Below are 13940 nucleotides of genomic sequence, written 5' to 3'. Positions count from 1 at the left end.
AAACATTTTTGGCATATGGAACAAGTGTTCAGATAACATATTTACATAACTTATTTGTCTACTGCTGAAAGTCTGACCTTGTCTGGAATTTCTTGTCAGAGCTCTTATTTTTCCTCAGTATGTGTGACACGTGAGATTATCATGCCTATGAATACATCTCCATTGCATTTCCCTACTATGGAGTGAATCAGTGCCTTTGAATCAAGACACGCATATACAGTTCCTCCCTAATGTTAGAGTGAATACGCTATGGTTAGCAACTAAGTAAACAAAAAAGGGTCTGTTATTTATGGTCCAGTTTGCAAATGTGAACCACTGATTAAGCATGCGTACATAAATAAAACCATAAAAAAACAAACAAACAAAAACTGACAAGAAATATGTAAAAACTCTGAGAGCGATCTTAGGAAAACTGCAGCCAAACCATCCCTTGGAACCCACATACCCCAAGGCTGATGTGAAAATCATCCGTTTCAGGGAGTAACAATGCTAAAAGCTTTGTGAAATGGCTGACCTCTGTTCGGACTTCGATTGTGTTTCTTGCAGCTAAAATTACTGTTCCAAGTATCCTGTGTCTCTCGGTGTCTGAGAGCTTGCCCCCTATGTTTTTTTTTAAGACTTAATAACAAAATAAATTCTTCTGCATTAGTGCAAATCTAATACTGTCTGTGAGGAATGGGCTGAAGACATCTTCTTGCCTGTTTATTTTGTAAAACGCTAAACATTAATTATGAGATTAGTGCTCAGCTTCTTATATGCAGCAACACAGCAGGGAGATTGCACTTAATGCATCATTGGAAGTGACAGCCATTTTCCTTTCTTTTTTCAGTCTCATTCCTCCAAATAACTCCTTTCATATGCACATACTTAACCCCATACTGTCTGCCAATTTCCACTTTCCTGTGCTTGGTCCTCAGCTGACCTTTCCAGTTCCCTGTTTCGAAACTGTATTTCATTTCCCTCTCCTGGATTGCCAAGTTGTGCATGTTATGAGGCTCTGGAAAAAATATTTATATGTAAAAAAATGGGTCTTAATATTTGATGCATATCAGACAGGTGGTTCAGATCAAGTCTAGAAAGGTTCACTGGCTTTCAGTCCAGCAGTGAAATTTATCATTGACAAGTATGGCCTGAAATCTTGAAATGTGTGGTAAAATAGTCAAACATCCTCATAAACACCCCAAAGACTTAGAATCATAGAATTGTAGAATGTCTTTGGTTGGAAAGGACCTCAAACATCATGTAGTTCCAACCCCTTTGCCATTAGATGGGTGGCCAACAACTAAATCAGGCCCTAGACCAGATTGCCCTGGGACCCTTCCTAGACTTGCTAGAGGCACTGAGTGTAGCTATACATTAGCAAAAAGGCTATTATGTGTTCCCTGAAGTTGAAGTACTCGGGCTGCGGATGTATTATTTCTGACAGGAACCCCAAATCCACTAATCCCACATCTGATGTGGTTCAGAAATGCAGATGGTGTTGCAGTGGTTTTTGGTTACCCTCTGTGTTCCTTGGGGACAATCAGTGATTGTCCTCCTTATGCTGGTGCCATCTTGCTGGAGTGCCAAGCCCAGACCAGCCATATACAGAAAGTCAGAAAGGAGGGTAACTGTAGTTCATAACAAATCCAACATGTTATTCCCATCCAGCTCTATCCTATGCTAAATATCCTGTGCTTTCTTGGAGATGTAATGCATGTGGAATATACTTGGTATGTTTTACATACAATTTTAACTCTGAAATATCCTCCCACCTCTTTCTTTTAAGGGCAGCGTAAGCTGATATAGTTAAAAATCATTATTATGTTATGGGTTTTCTTCTGCTCTGCATGACCCCTTAAATATACAACATTCACAGAAGTCCTATGGGAATTTCTTCCTTTTTGCAGATACAGAATTCCTAAAACGTGAAGTAATGCAGATGCTTTCTCAGTGGTTACACCTTGTCTCTGAGAAGAAAAAAGTTTGCATAGTAAGCCGTAGTGTAGGCTGTAATATTTAAATGTTGTCTCCCAATCATGTTAATGAGCCTTTTAATGGGACAACAACAATAAGTAAATTAATAAAGTTGGAGTGTGACCTGTCTCTGATTGTGTGGCCATTGATGGGTAGGGAAGTTGGCATAAGGGATGGTTTGCTTTTCTATGTGATTATGGATTAGGAATAGTGCTAGCCACTGCAGGCATATGGTGAATTTTGGAGGCCTTTTATGCAAGGCACCATTTATAGAGTTCAGGCTTTTGTCTCCTTGTGTTTATGCATGTTACACTGAATAGAACAGTGGAATACATATATATGTATGTTTATCAGCAGATAGTCATTTTCAGTTCCTTAGATTTTGGATATATAGATAAAACTCTTCTTAAAAGTCACCACTGCTGAAATTGGACCTGTTTAGGTGTTGAAAGGTGTTGAAAGACTCAGAATCACCTCTCTCTCTCAAAAATTACAGATGGGTTTCTGGCATTCACGGCCGTTCAGGAATGCAAGTGAGATCTGAATGAAGTCTGTGCATTTTGTCACTCTGCAGTTCTGTCAGGCTTCCTTTTACCTTGGAGCTGCACAGTTTAACAAAATCGCCTTTGGGCTTGAAATAAAACTAGAAAAAAAGTAATACATGAGATGTACTGATTAAGAATGAGAATAAGAATGGCCTTACATAAGAAAAACGTGATTAAAAAACAAAAAACTGTCAGAAAAATCTTGTAGGGGAAAATGTTACTTTTGTTCTTGATGCTGGAGATGTGACTGTTCTGACAGTATACCAGGCTACAAATGGTTTTATAGAGGATTTAAAACAGATGAATGCTTTCTGGAAAACAGAATGTAACAGCCTCCAGCAAAGACTGTTCTGACCCAGCTCCTTAGAAGTCCCTCCTTGGAAAGCAGCAGGGGATTCCTGCTGGGTACCCCACTCAGGGCAAGGGTTTTATTTCCCAAGCAGCCATCTCAGTGTGGTATTTAGGGCAGTCTCCATTCCGTCCCCGTTTATTGCTGTTTGTTTGTATTAGGAGTTGAATGTTGATTTTTTTCTCTGTGGCTACTATATAGTCCTTGCACTGAGTGCAAATAGAACGTGCATCTCTTTCCACAACCCCTGCTCTGCTTCAGCTCCTTCCTTACTCCCACTTCTGCTGTTTCTGTGAAATATTATAACCCAGGGAAGATCATTTTGGTGGTAATCCTCTTCTGCTTTTAGACTGCCAGGGCGACATGAGATTTTCCAAAAAGCCTCAGTACGTCACATATTTATTAATTCCAAGACTTTGTCAGAGGCTGGGTATGTACTCTAAGACCTGCACAGTTCTTGCTTCTGTAAATGATAAGCATTTGCTCATGCAAAGCCATTAGAAGAAAAAGTCTGTTGTGTTTTGGTTTTTTGTTGTTTTTTTTTTTTTTTTTTTAATTTAATATGCATATTTATATGTATATTAGATTATGAAACTGGTCACAGGAATTAAAACAGGTGTCAGGGTAGTATGTTGTTTGGGCAAGTAGAAGCTCAAACATGGGCATTCCTATTTGTATTTTAGAATTCAACTTCAGCATAATGGGAGCAGGAGCTTTGCGCAAAGCTTCTGTCTAATAACCTGGTTTTTTGGAGCTGAATTTTACACTGGTGACAGAGTTTAATGAAAAGTTACAATGTTTACCTTTGTCTGACTGCTTGACTATACCTTCCCTTTATTCAGATAAAAACTGAGGAAAATAAGAGCTGATGTGAAATGTGACTGACAGCTAAGCAAAACAATCAAACAAATGTAGCCTGTCCTTTTGAGAAGGCTAGATTTCACCCTAACTCACATGATCCACTCATTTCAAAGAGTTTTGTTACTTTTTTCCTTATTCAGTGGCTCTGCTATTTCTAAGAATGCTTAGAGAAACAGAGAACTTCTCAGCCATGTTGCATCATTTCCTTTTCACTGGCTGTCAACATATGCTGATAGATTGAAGATTGGTGACGCCTATCTTTGGCTACTACAACAGGATTTTAGTGAGCAACTGCTCTGTTCCAGAGCATCACAGGTGACAGCAGATGTCAGGTGATGTTTGGTCCTGCATGTGTCTCTCCCAACACGATCTGACATGCTGAATTTAAGAGCTGGCTTGTGCAGGATTACTGCATAGTTGGCAGAGAGAAAAGGATGCTTCCATTTTCAGATTTAGTCCTCTGGAGGAGGCTTCCTCTGTGTCAGCTAAAGTGTTTTGAAAAGACTGAGCTTGTCCAAGCTTCAGTTTTACAAAATATAGTCATTTACAAAAGGAAGGACCAGATTTATGTTGCTTCATGCCAGATCATGCCTTTCAGTCTTCGGAGATATTTCTGCTTTAGTTTATTCTTACATTTTGTTTATACAGGATGTACAGCAGGACTATTTAGAGACTGGGATAGTGTAGAAGCTCATACTGTTCTCTCTGTATCTCTTATGTGAATCTGTCCAAATCTCTGGTAATTCCAGCTTTCAAGAAAAAGTAGCAGGTACTGAGTAGATCTGGACTCTTTGCTGTTCTTGATTTAACATAAACTTTCTTGTTGATCTGAATCCAATTCCCGTGTGAAAGTTTAAAGGAAATAAAAGTCAGTGTGCCTTGTGCATCTCTTATGTACAATAAATAAAGAAATCTTATTCCAGATGATTTGTATAAGTGGAGAACATTTTAGTTTTAATTTTCAGTTCATCCCAAGAAACTATAAACATTGGATAGTTCCTTGTGTATGTATCTAATGGGAATGTAAGAAGAGATTATCTAAAGACAGGTTGTGAATACATAGTTCAAAGAACAGATTATGAAGTGTCTGTGGGCCAGAGGAGCAGGAAAGCTGTATCCCACCAAGGGACTTGGCCATTGCTTGTCTGGTAGACAGTGTTTAAAATGTAGATAAGGCTTTCTTTATCTTTTGGCAACACTTTGGCTAACTTGGCTAAAAAATGGCTCTGCAGAATGTGACTCAGACCACGCAGCAACTTAATATCTGTAAAAAATTTGTTATTTTTTTTTCATTCTAATGCATTTATGATTTAAGTAGGAAAAGTTTTCACAGTCGGAGTGGAACATGTGGGGAAGTCAGCAACAGGATATGTGGGAATATCACTTGGTGTCTTTTAGAAAAATCTCACACAGCTTTTAAAGATGGAGGCAGGGGGAATTTGCTGACATTTCATTGTCATGGTATTAAACTCCAATAGATTTTCTCCAGTGAATATTCATAACTAGCAGAAAGTAAGAATGTTTTTCTCATTCAAGGTTATCTTGATTGGAGATCATTTGTATCAAACATCATTGTACTGCACTTGCTTCATTTCTTTTTCTGGATAAGTGAGGAAGTTAAAGATTATAAATACATTTTTATTATTTTTGTACTACTTATGCTGAAGGTAGGGGAGCAGATTTGGTGGCCGAGATTATGCAGTTACACAAGAATTCCCATTAGCTCATTTGTTCAGTTAAAAACTGAAACAGTCAAGGTGGCCAAAGCACAAAGTAATACAAGAAATGTAATACACAGAGTAACACAATTGACTTACAATTGTATGTGGCTTATTCCTCTCTTTTGCCTCTTGATAGGTGTCCAGACATCCAGCTAGGATGGAGGTACCTTCTTTAGACGGGTTAATTCTACTTTCTTGTGACATTTATTTCATTCAGAATAATAACTGTGTACATTTGTGCTTACAGGTTGGTCAGGACAAAGGCACCTGCACTTTTCACCAGAACCGCAACCCGTGTGTTGTTCCCCAAGAGAATGAAAATATTTTCCACACTATATTTGCTTTTTTCACGAAGTCTGGCAGAAAAGTATTGGTAAGAGAGTCCATATAAAATAAACAGAACTGTGGTGTATATTACTGAAAGTTTTGCATGGATCAGCCTGAGGAACTCAAGCAGAGAGCTGACCATCAAGCAGCTTTTTTGATGTATGTAGACTCATACTGATACGGGGATACTTAGTAAACCTGTGGGGATACCTAGTGATTTTGGTTTTCTGATTTTTAAATGGCTAGAATTAAGGGAGCTACCTGAAGTGACAGCATGCATGTGAGAGTCCTTACTCCTGTGAGTGGCACAGGAGGGCCTTGGGCAAACAAAGCCTGAATTTTGGACACTGAATTTCATTTTCTTTCATTAATGCAGGACTTACTACCATGCTGTTATCAGATCTTGAAAACTGCTGCTCTTTCAGCATAGGAAAACTGGCTTTTAGCAACTTACTGTGCCGCTTAGTCAGCTGGAGTGTTTACAGTTACGCAGTTTTCAGTGAATTATCTACTCTCTTGCCTAACAGCTTTTCCCTTATTTTCTGTAGGACTGTGAAAGGCCAGGCAGGTCCTGCTTAATTATACGCTGCAACTTGAGTTCACTAGCAAAAGCAGAGTCCAGTGAAATAAGTATTTACACGCTGCTGAACACTGAGATACTGAAAAAGGTAGGTGCCGTGTTTGTCATCTGTCTTAAATACCATTTTAAGCATGGTTATATGCATTAATAGTCACAAAACTTGCATTATTCCCTCTGTTTACTAGTGTGTTACAAAAAATAAAATCACGGTGTCAAAGAAAGCAGATCTATTTATCAACAGCATGCCTGGAGGTGATAATCCTAGTTCTTACCCATTACCCATTAAGACAGAAATATATGAAGTTTAGAAATTTATACACTGAGAAACAACAAATGAAGCCCCCTAATTGTATGCATGGTAGTAAGAGACTTCTGAAAGTGGAATTGATTTCGGAAAGTTCTCATTCTGAAAACTGAGAAATAGACTAAGTGCATGTAAACTGTGACAAACTATCATTTCTTCCATGTAAACAGAGACGTGGCAGTTTTTTGTAATTTTTTACTTCAAATGATTATTATTCAAAGAAGATGCATTGCAACCATGTTAATGCTGAGCCTGACATTTGTGACAAGAAACAAATGGTTGCAAGCTGACTCTTGTCTTCTCTGAAGTCACTGAATGAAATAGCAAATATATAAAATTTCTAAATTCTTCCTAGTTTCCTATACTTAAAAAAAATGACTTTGTAGTTATGACAAGATGCTGTAAAGATGCAAGTATGCGGGTTAATCAGAAGAGAAAATTGATAACATGATCCTACTAAAATAAACCTGCATTTGAGAAGTGTTAGATTACAAATATTGAAGAGAGCCCTTATTAGAGATCAGTTCCTAAAGTAATAGTGGCTTTGAGCCTTTCTAGCTAAAATCAATTGTATCTGCTAATGTATGTCCATACTTGAAAACAGAAGTTATAAGAAAGTCCAGAAGTTTCAGATGTTTGTTACTTGAATATAGAAAAGCTAAAATATGTTAGCATGTAACTGAGTTCCTTAAAATGTGTTTCTGGAGAATTCTACCCAGGGAATAGCCAGGATTCATCCCACCTTTATAAGACATTCAGAGCTTACACAAGTCTTTGGGTCAGTATCACTAATACTTGCCATTTCCTACCTTTCACCTAGCTTCCCCAGCACAAATGGATAAGAATGACTAAGATATGAATTAAAATTGCTTATTAGAACGTTAAAATGCAAGTAGTAAAATATAGGAGAAATAATATGCTAGAACAGGATGTACAATGAATATTAAAGATATTTGAAGTGCACAAGTTCAATTAATTGTGCAGTCTTCTTTGTGGCTTATACTTGAGTCTGTCCCAGCTTTCATGTGTGTATTTTTTCTGTTCATTTGAAAAATAAATTGTTTCTTCCTTAATGGTTAATATTGAGATTGTCTGCAGTGACTGGTTAGGTTCTATGTCTTTTGCTTTTGTGCTAAAGCTGGTAAAAAAAAAAAAAAAAAAAAAAAACCCAAAAAAACCCCAAAAAAAAAAAAANAAAAAAAAAAAAAAACACAAACAGCTAAATGCAATTTGTGTTCAAAGTTCAGATATGAGTGAATGCTGTGTTTGAGATCCAACATACTCTATTTTATTTTAATGTGAGGGAATGTGCTTGCTTTTATCTATCTGTGTTATGAGTGTGAAGTGTATTTTTTTCAACACAGGCTTTCAACCGAGATAGTACTTAGCTTGCAACCTAACCTACACTAAGCATTATCAAGCTGTATGTATCACACTGCCAAATGTTTGAAATGTTTGATGTTTTGCTTTTGAGGTCTTTTGGTGTTTTGTTTATTTTCCCATCCACAAATCCAGTTCTTTATGTTTTTACTTTTCAGGACATTTCATCGGTTATCCAGTTTGTCACAAGGGCGAGAGTGCAGGTGGACCCTGACCTCCGGGTTGTGGAAGTTCCCAATGGGAGTCCAGAAGAAAAGACAGTAAGTAAATGAACATGAAGAGAAATGCTTCCTCTTCCTGGTGGACTAGAGTTTGCTACGAGAGCTATACAATCTGTAATTTGTGGCTGGACTAGCTTGGCTACTGGTGAGAGTGCCCAGGCTGTTTGGCTAGACTAGCAGTGCAGTTAACCTTGCTTCTGTGTTTTTGCTCACTGTGATAACCATGTTATTGTAAATGGCCTTCTGTGGTGCAGGAGAATCTGTGTCATATTAGCTGAAGTTGTTATAGGCTTTGAAGAATTCATGCCAAAATTAGGTTTAGCTTCCTACTCCGAGGTTGATATCTGCTCTCATTCATTTTCCTTGAAAAGCTAAGAGTCCTGAAACTCCAGCAAGGTCTTTTCAGATGTGCCTATATGAAATATTTAGATGTGTTAGTGACATTTTAGGAGTTAAAATGGGTAAGTTTACACAGACTAATTTAACTGTTTGTTTACACTGAACTGAGGGAATTCATGTCCAACCTGAAACCTCATTTTCTGTTTATCTTCATGAAGCTGGATGGAAAATTGAAGGGGAAATATTGGTTTGTGGTGAATTCACAGTATGGATTTGGCCATAGGTCAAGTTCTGTAGGACCAAAACTATAGGGCCAAAACTAGGTCCATGTTTACAGTTGCTGAAAAAGGAAGGTGCTGAGTTTGGCTTCCAGCTACCAAGTTGTCTAACGCTTATGCAAGGAGATTGGACAGGATACCGTACCCAAGCTTTCTCTTTGCCTAGTGAAATTTTATTATGCCATTTCCTATTTCTGTCTCATATGAGGATTAATCTCTATTTCTCCTCTTGCTGTGTATTCTTGGAACATGATTTAGATCCTTTTTCTCAGTTATCCTCTTACTCTTAGTGACCACAATACCATCAATCCATGCAACCATTCTCTTACTGGTTTCATTTCAGTGAGTGCTGTTGTGGTTTTAGTATAGGAATATTGAGTTCAAAGCACTTTTGGAAGAGACAGACATCACACGTTAAGGCATTCTTCTAGGAGATACTGGATTTGAAACACCAGAGGCAAAGAAGCACTTTAACCTGCATCTACTACCTTCAGTCGGAGAGCAGAGATCTTCTACAGTGTCCACTTTCTCCATCATCATTTGATTTTATTGGAACTGTCAAGAAAAAAGGTCATTTACATGACAGGACTTATTTTCTGTTTTATTTTCTGTGTCACTTTTCTGGAACATCCTAGAGAACATCAGAAAAAATAGACTTGGCAGCTGAACTGAAAAATATAGCCTGTCTTCCCTGGGAACGTGCCTTACAAATGAACTGCAGCCCTGACTGTTAATACATTGCTAGATATTTCTAATTCTGCGGCTAGCACGGAGTTTATCTTGAAACTTTATGGCAAAAAATCATTGGTAACTGAAGTAACATCTGACTGTGATACTCATGCCCCAGCTGGAATCGGAGAAGCCAGGATCTCTCTGCCAGGTATTTTAACCTGTAAATGACATCAGAATGTCAAAATGATAGGCACAATATATAGGATTACTATTTAACATTCAAAATTAGGAAACGCTTATATCCAGGAATGCAAACTCCACTGTATTTTGCTGTTGTATAATGATTAAAGGAAAAAAACAACAACAACAAACCCCAACAGCACTATGACACAACACTGTCCTTTTCTTGTTCCTGGAAAACCTTTTATCAAGCCTTGAATTGCAGTGATTGTGAAGTATAGTGTGTGCTGGGAAGCTATGTTAATCTTCAAACAGGAGTTTGCTCCTACTTCCAGGGAAGCCCTAGCTGCAAAGGAGTATGAATTACATGTTGTAGCCATGTAACATCAGTTTATAATTTCAAGTCTTTTCTACTGTGAGTTCTATTTGCTTTCTCCTTTTCGCTCTTTCCATATGCCTGTTGGCTTGTCTGTTGCTGTATGTTTTGCATAAGGTCACGTTAAGGGAAAAAAATTAGACATGTGGTTTGGCTCAAGGTATTCATTTTTTCCCTGATCTCTTTTCTTGTGGAATGCAGAAGGGAACAACAGTTGTTACAAGCCACAACTATTGTGCTGGAAGTAGAGACGGAAGAGATAAAATATCTTTGTTCATACTCCTCCCTTCCGTTTGAAAATCCCAATATATTTTCTTTTCACTGACCACAGACTGCTGTACCATATCCGTTTGCGAAGTAGCTCCTGAACTGTTGGGTATGGACTACCTTTGAGTCTATTTATTGAAGTGTTTGCTAACAGTGAAACATTTTCTTAGGCATTTTATTGTAGTAAATCTGAAAAGGTCTTTGCAGTCTACAACTAAATACAGACAGTACTTTCAGAGTGACCTACATTTCTGTAAGACCAAGCAGTCTTTGAAATTTAATTTTCAGAAATTATTTCTTTTGACTTGGATACATTTTTATGTGATTGGGGATGATAGGTTTTCTTTCTCTAGTTACAGTGTGATAGGGAGACAATTACATATGGAGGCTGGCTGTCCTGCCTGCGGCAGGGGAGTTGGAGCTTGATGATCCCTGAGGTCCTTCCAAACCCAAGCCATTCTATTGAGTCTTCATGGACTTCTATCAGAAAAATCACATGAAGGTGAACAATTTAGATCTCTGTCTTTGATGGCAGTTGTAACAATATGAATATATAATAGCTGAAAGTGTTGTGTGATGTTTTCAGGAAACGTACTTTATTTTCTTGACTATATGGATTACCATGAAGGTTTAGCTTCCTTCCTTCATGCATATGAGGCAACACCAAAAAATGAGTTCCACAAGACCACAGTGGTCAAATAATAGATCAGAGAGTTCACCTTCTGTGCACTTAGCATGGCTTTTAGGGTTCTGGGTCTCATGATAGAAGTGCATAAAATTAATTTAGTCTGGATAAGCAAGGAGAAATACATTATTAATTTCTAACCAAACACTGCTGAGCTATATTTCTTGTCATTCTGAGTCCCAGTGAATCAGGATGTCTCTGCTCTTCTAAAAACTTAAGCACTGTATGAGTTTGAGGTATTTGTGGCATTCCTGCTCAATCGTTTGTAAGTTTGTACATGCATACTTTATGGAATAGGGCACCACAAGAAAAAAAAGAAAAAAAAATAATTTGTTCATTAAGAACAGAATATAACAACTAAGAATACAGCAAGTGGTTGACACAGATAGAAGTTGCCCTTATCCATACTCATCCAGCATTTCAGAGGTTAGTGGTGGGGTGCAGCTCGCTGTTAATGTACAGCAGGCCAATTGCATTCCATAAAACATGTTTGACAATTGAGCTACTTCCAGCTGCATGGCAAACTAAGCTACCTTCCAGGCTTCCCATAACTACAGCATGAAGTGCAAAAGATAAATATGAAACTAAAGCTCCTCATGCATTGTCAAGTCAGCTGTGTTTTTCATGGAAAACAAGTCTATATTACTCTCTGTGTTTTATGACCATTGCACATGTTTTCCTCAGACCAGACCTCTGCTGCCCCAATCACGCTCTTAGCTGCTGCCAGGCCTATTAATCTAGATTTGAGAACCATTTCTCCTGCTTCCTTTTGAGGGACAAAATGCAGATTCAGTCTGTGAGGACTCAGTCAGCTTCTCTGGCTCAGAAGCAGAAGATATTTCTGATTCAGGTGGCTCAATTTTAATTTTTCTTGACTCAGTTTGACGGAAGTTCTCACATGGAGGCATTTATGCAATGAGCCATTTTTTGCCCTGCCAGCTGACAAGCGAAATCCAGCAGTACTGTCTGAGAGTTCCATTGAGAGATGCTCAAATGTCACCATGGCACTCATGTGTCATCACAGTGACATCTCTGTGTGGCTCCCAAGGCCTGGCTGGCTGGAGCAGCCAGAGCAGATGTCACTGATCAGCACTTGTTGCTGGTCCTGCACAGAGCCATGAGTGTTTGCCCTTGAGTCAAGAAGCAAATGAAACTGTTTTTAATGGGGATTTTAATGGGGTCCTCACCTAAACCCTGCTTTCTCTTCCATGTGTGGTCCATTTCTGATTTCCTAAAGCAATGTTAACAAAAGAAAATAGCAATCTCTTCCCAGTTTGTCACCATTTCTTGCAAATGCTCCGTGATTTCAATAGCACGGCTTCTGCAAGGGAATAGCTGTGTACCCAGGTGATGCTCTGCAATGTCAGCAGTCTCCCAGAGGCTGCTCTGTAGGTCCAACTAGAAAAAGACACTAAGTACATTTTGCTGATGGCATAAACAGGAGATGTGCAACTCCTCTTTTGTTCCTATGCTTTTATTTGGTATTTTAGAAATTTAGAAAGCAAGCTAACAAAATCAGTGATGTTCTTTAAGCCTTTTAAATCACACTCCTCTCTACAGGATCAAGTGCTTAATCTGTCAAGGAAAGGCTTGGTCTGGAGATGGTGTCTGGACCTGAGTGTATACTAAGTCTGAGGACAACACTAAATTGGAGGAGCTGTTGACTCTCTCAAGGGCAGAGAGGCCTTGCAGAGATCTTGACAAATGTGAGGGCTGCTGCAGCCCAGGCCATGTGTACAGATTTGGGGACAAGAGGCTGGAGAGCCAACCCATGGAAAGGGATCTGGGAGTTCTGCTTGATAGCAAGTTGAATCTGAGCCAGCAGCGTGCCCTGGCAGCCCAAAGGGCCAACCATACCCAGGGGTGGTGCATCAGGCCCACACTGCCAACCCAGCCAGGGAAGGGCTTGTCCTGCAGTGCTTTGTGCTGTGCAGCCTCACCTCCAGCCCTGGGTGCACTTTAGTTGCCACAATATAAGAACATAAAACTGTGAGGGAGCTTCTAAAGGAGGGCTAAAACTCATGTCTGTGTCTGCATATTAATGCAAGCGGTTTTTGAAGGCCTGAGTTGGATAGGACATAAACATATGCAACATCCCTGCTCTTGTCCAAACCACAGAGCTGTGAACAGAGTATTTTTTCTATGCTTGCCAATTGATTCCAGACTAATATGAGAAATTAAATTGATAAGAAGTTGTTGTTACTCTATACTCTCTTAGTTACGATTGCTGAGCTGTGACTGTGAACTGTGAATACAGCCAAGCTATTCTACCTTCAGACTGTAGGGATGATGTATGATTTGACCTCTGCAGCTATTCCTTACTCTGTGTTTTGGCAGCATGAAGTACAGTTCTGTTGTACTGAAGATTGTTTTAAATTAATATTTAATCTCCAAGTAGTAAAGAGAAAGCACCACCTCATTTTGCTTAAAGGTCTCCTTTCATGAAAGATGGCAATACCTGGTATGTTAAGAGGTTTTTATCTTCCTTCTAGTATCCTAAAGAAAATAACATTAGTGCTTTATCATCTAAAAACTAGGTATCTGACTTGTCTCTGAAAGATGGATGCTACCCATAGCTTCTATGTTAAATGGTTTGCCACTGCAGATCATCTTTCCAAGCTGGCTCAGAAATCCAAGGAAGGCACAAGATTTGTCTTTGATCTCTCTGTCTGGTATTTCCCTTGCATGAGTCTTGGCTCTGAGGGAAACTCTGCTTCCCAAGAAACTTTCTGAGATATCTTGAAAGGCCTGACAAAGGCTTTGTGCTGATGTATGAAGTGCTGAGCTGATTCTTTTTCTCTGAGAGCTAGTCCATGTTTGAGAGCTATTTTGAGCTATTTTCATACGAGTTATGGGTACATGTTTGGAAAATGCTATCTTCATATACTGTCATTCCTGA

At 38.8% G+C, this 13940-nt stretch overlaps 1 protein-coding gene across 1 annotated transcript in view; it reads left to right on the top strand.

Annotated features, from left to right (window-relative positions):
- The window catches only part of LOC107309897 (integrin alpha-9-like), a 107965-nt gene that overhangs the window by 73078 nt on the left and 20947 nt on the right, over positions 1-13940 (top strand). Inside the window, exons 9-11 of the mRNA XM_015855068.2 lie at positions 5680-5805; positions 6308-6427; positions 8182-8283. Of these exons, the coding sequence (XP_015710554.2) occupies positions 5680-5805; positions 6308-6427; positions 8182-8283 (348 nt within the window). The remainder of the gene's footprint in view (positions 1-5679; positions 5806-6307; positions 6428-8181; positions 8284-13940) is intronic.

This window comes from Coturnix japonica, chromosome 2 (genome assembly GCF_001577835.2).
Source record: "Coturnix japonica isolate 7356 chromosome 2, Coturnix japonica 2.1, whole genome shotgun sequence".
NCBI classification, from domain to species: Eukaryota; Metazoa; Chordata; class Aves; order Galliformes; family Phasianidae; genus Coturnix; species Coturnix japonica.
The sequence above is the reverse complement of the archived record's forward strand: the minus strand, read 5'-3'. Positions and strand labels throughout refer to the sequence as shown.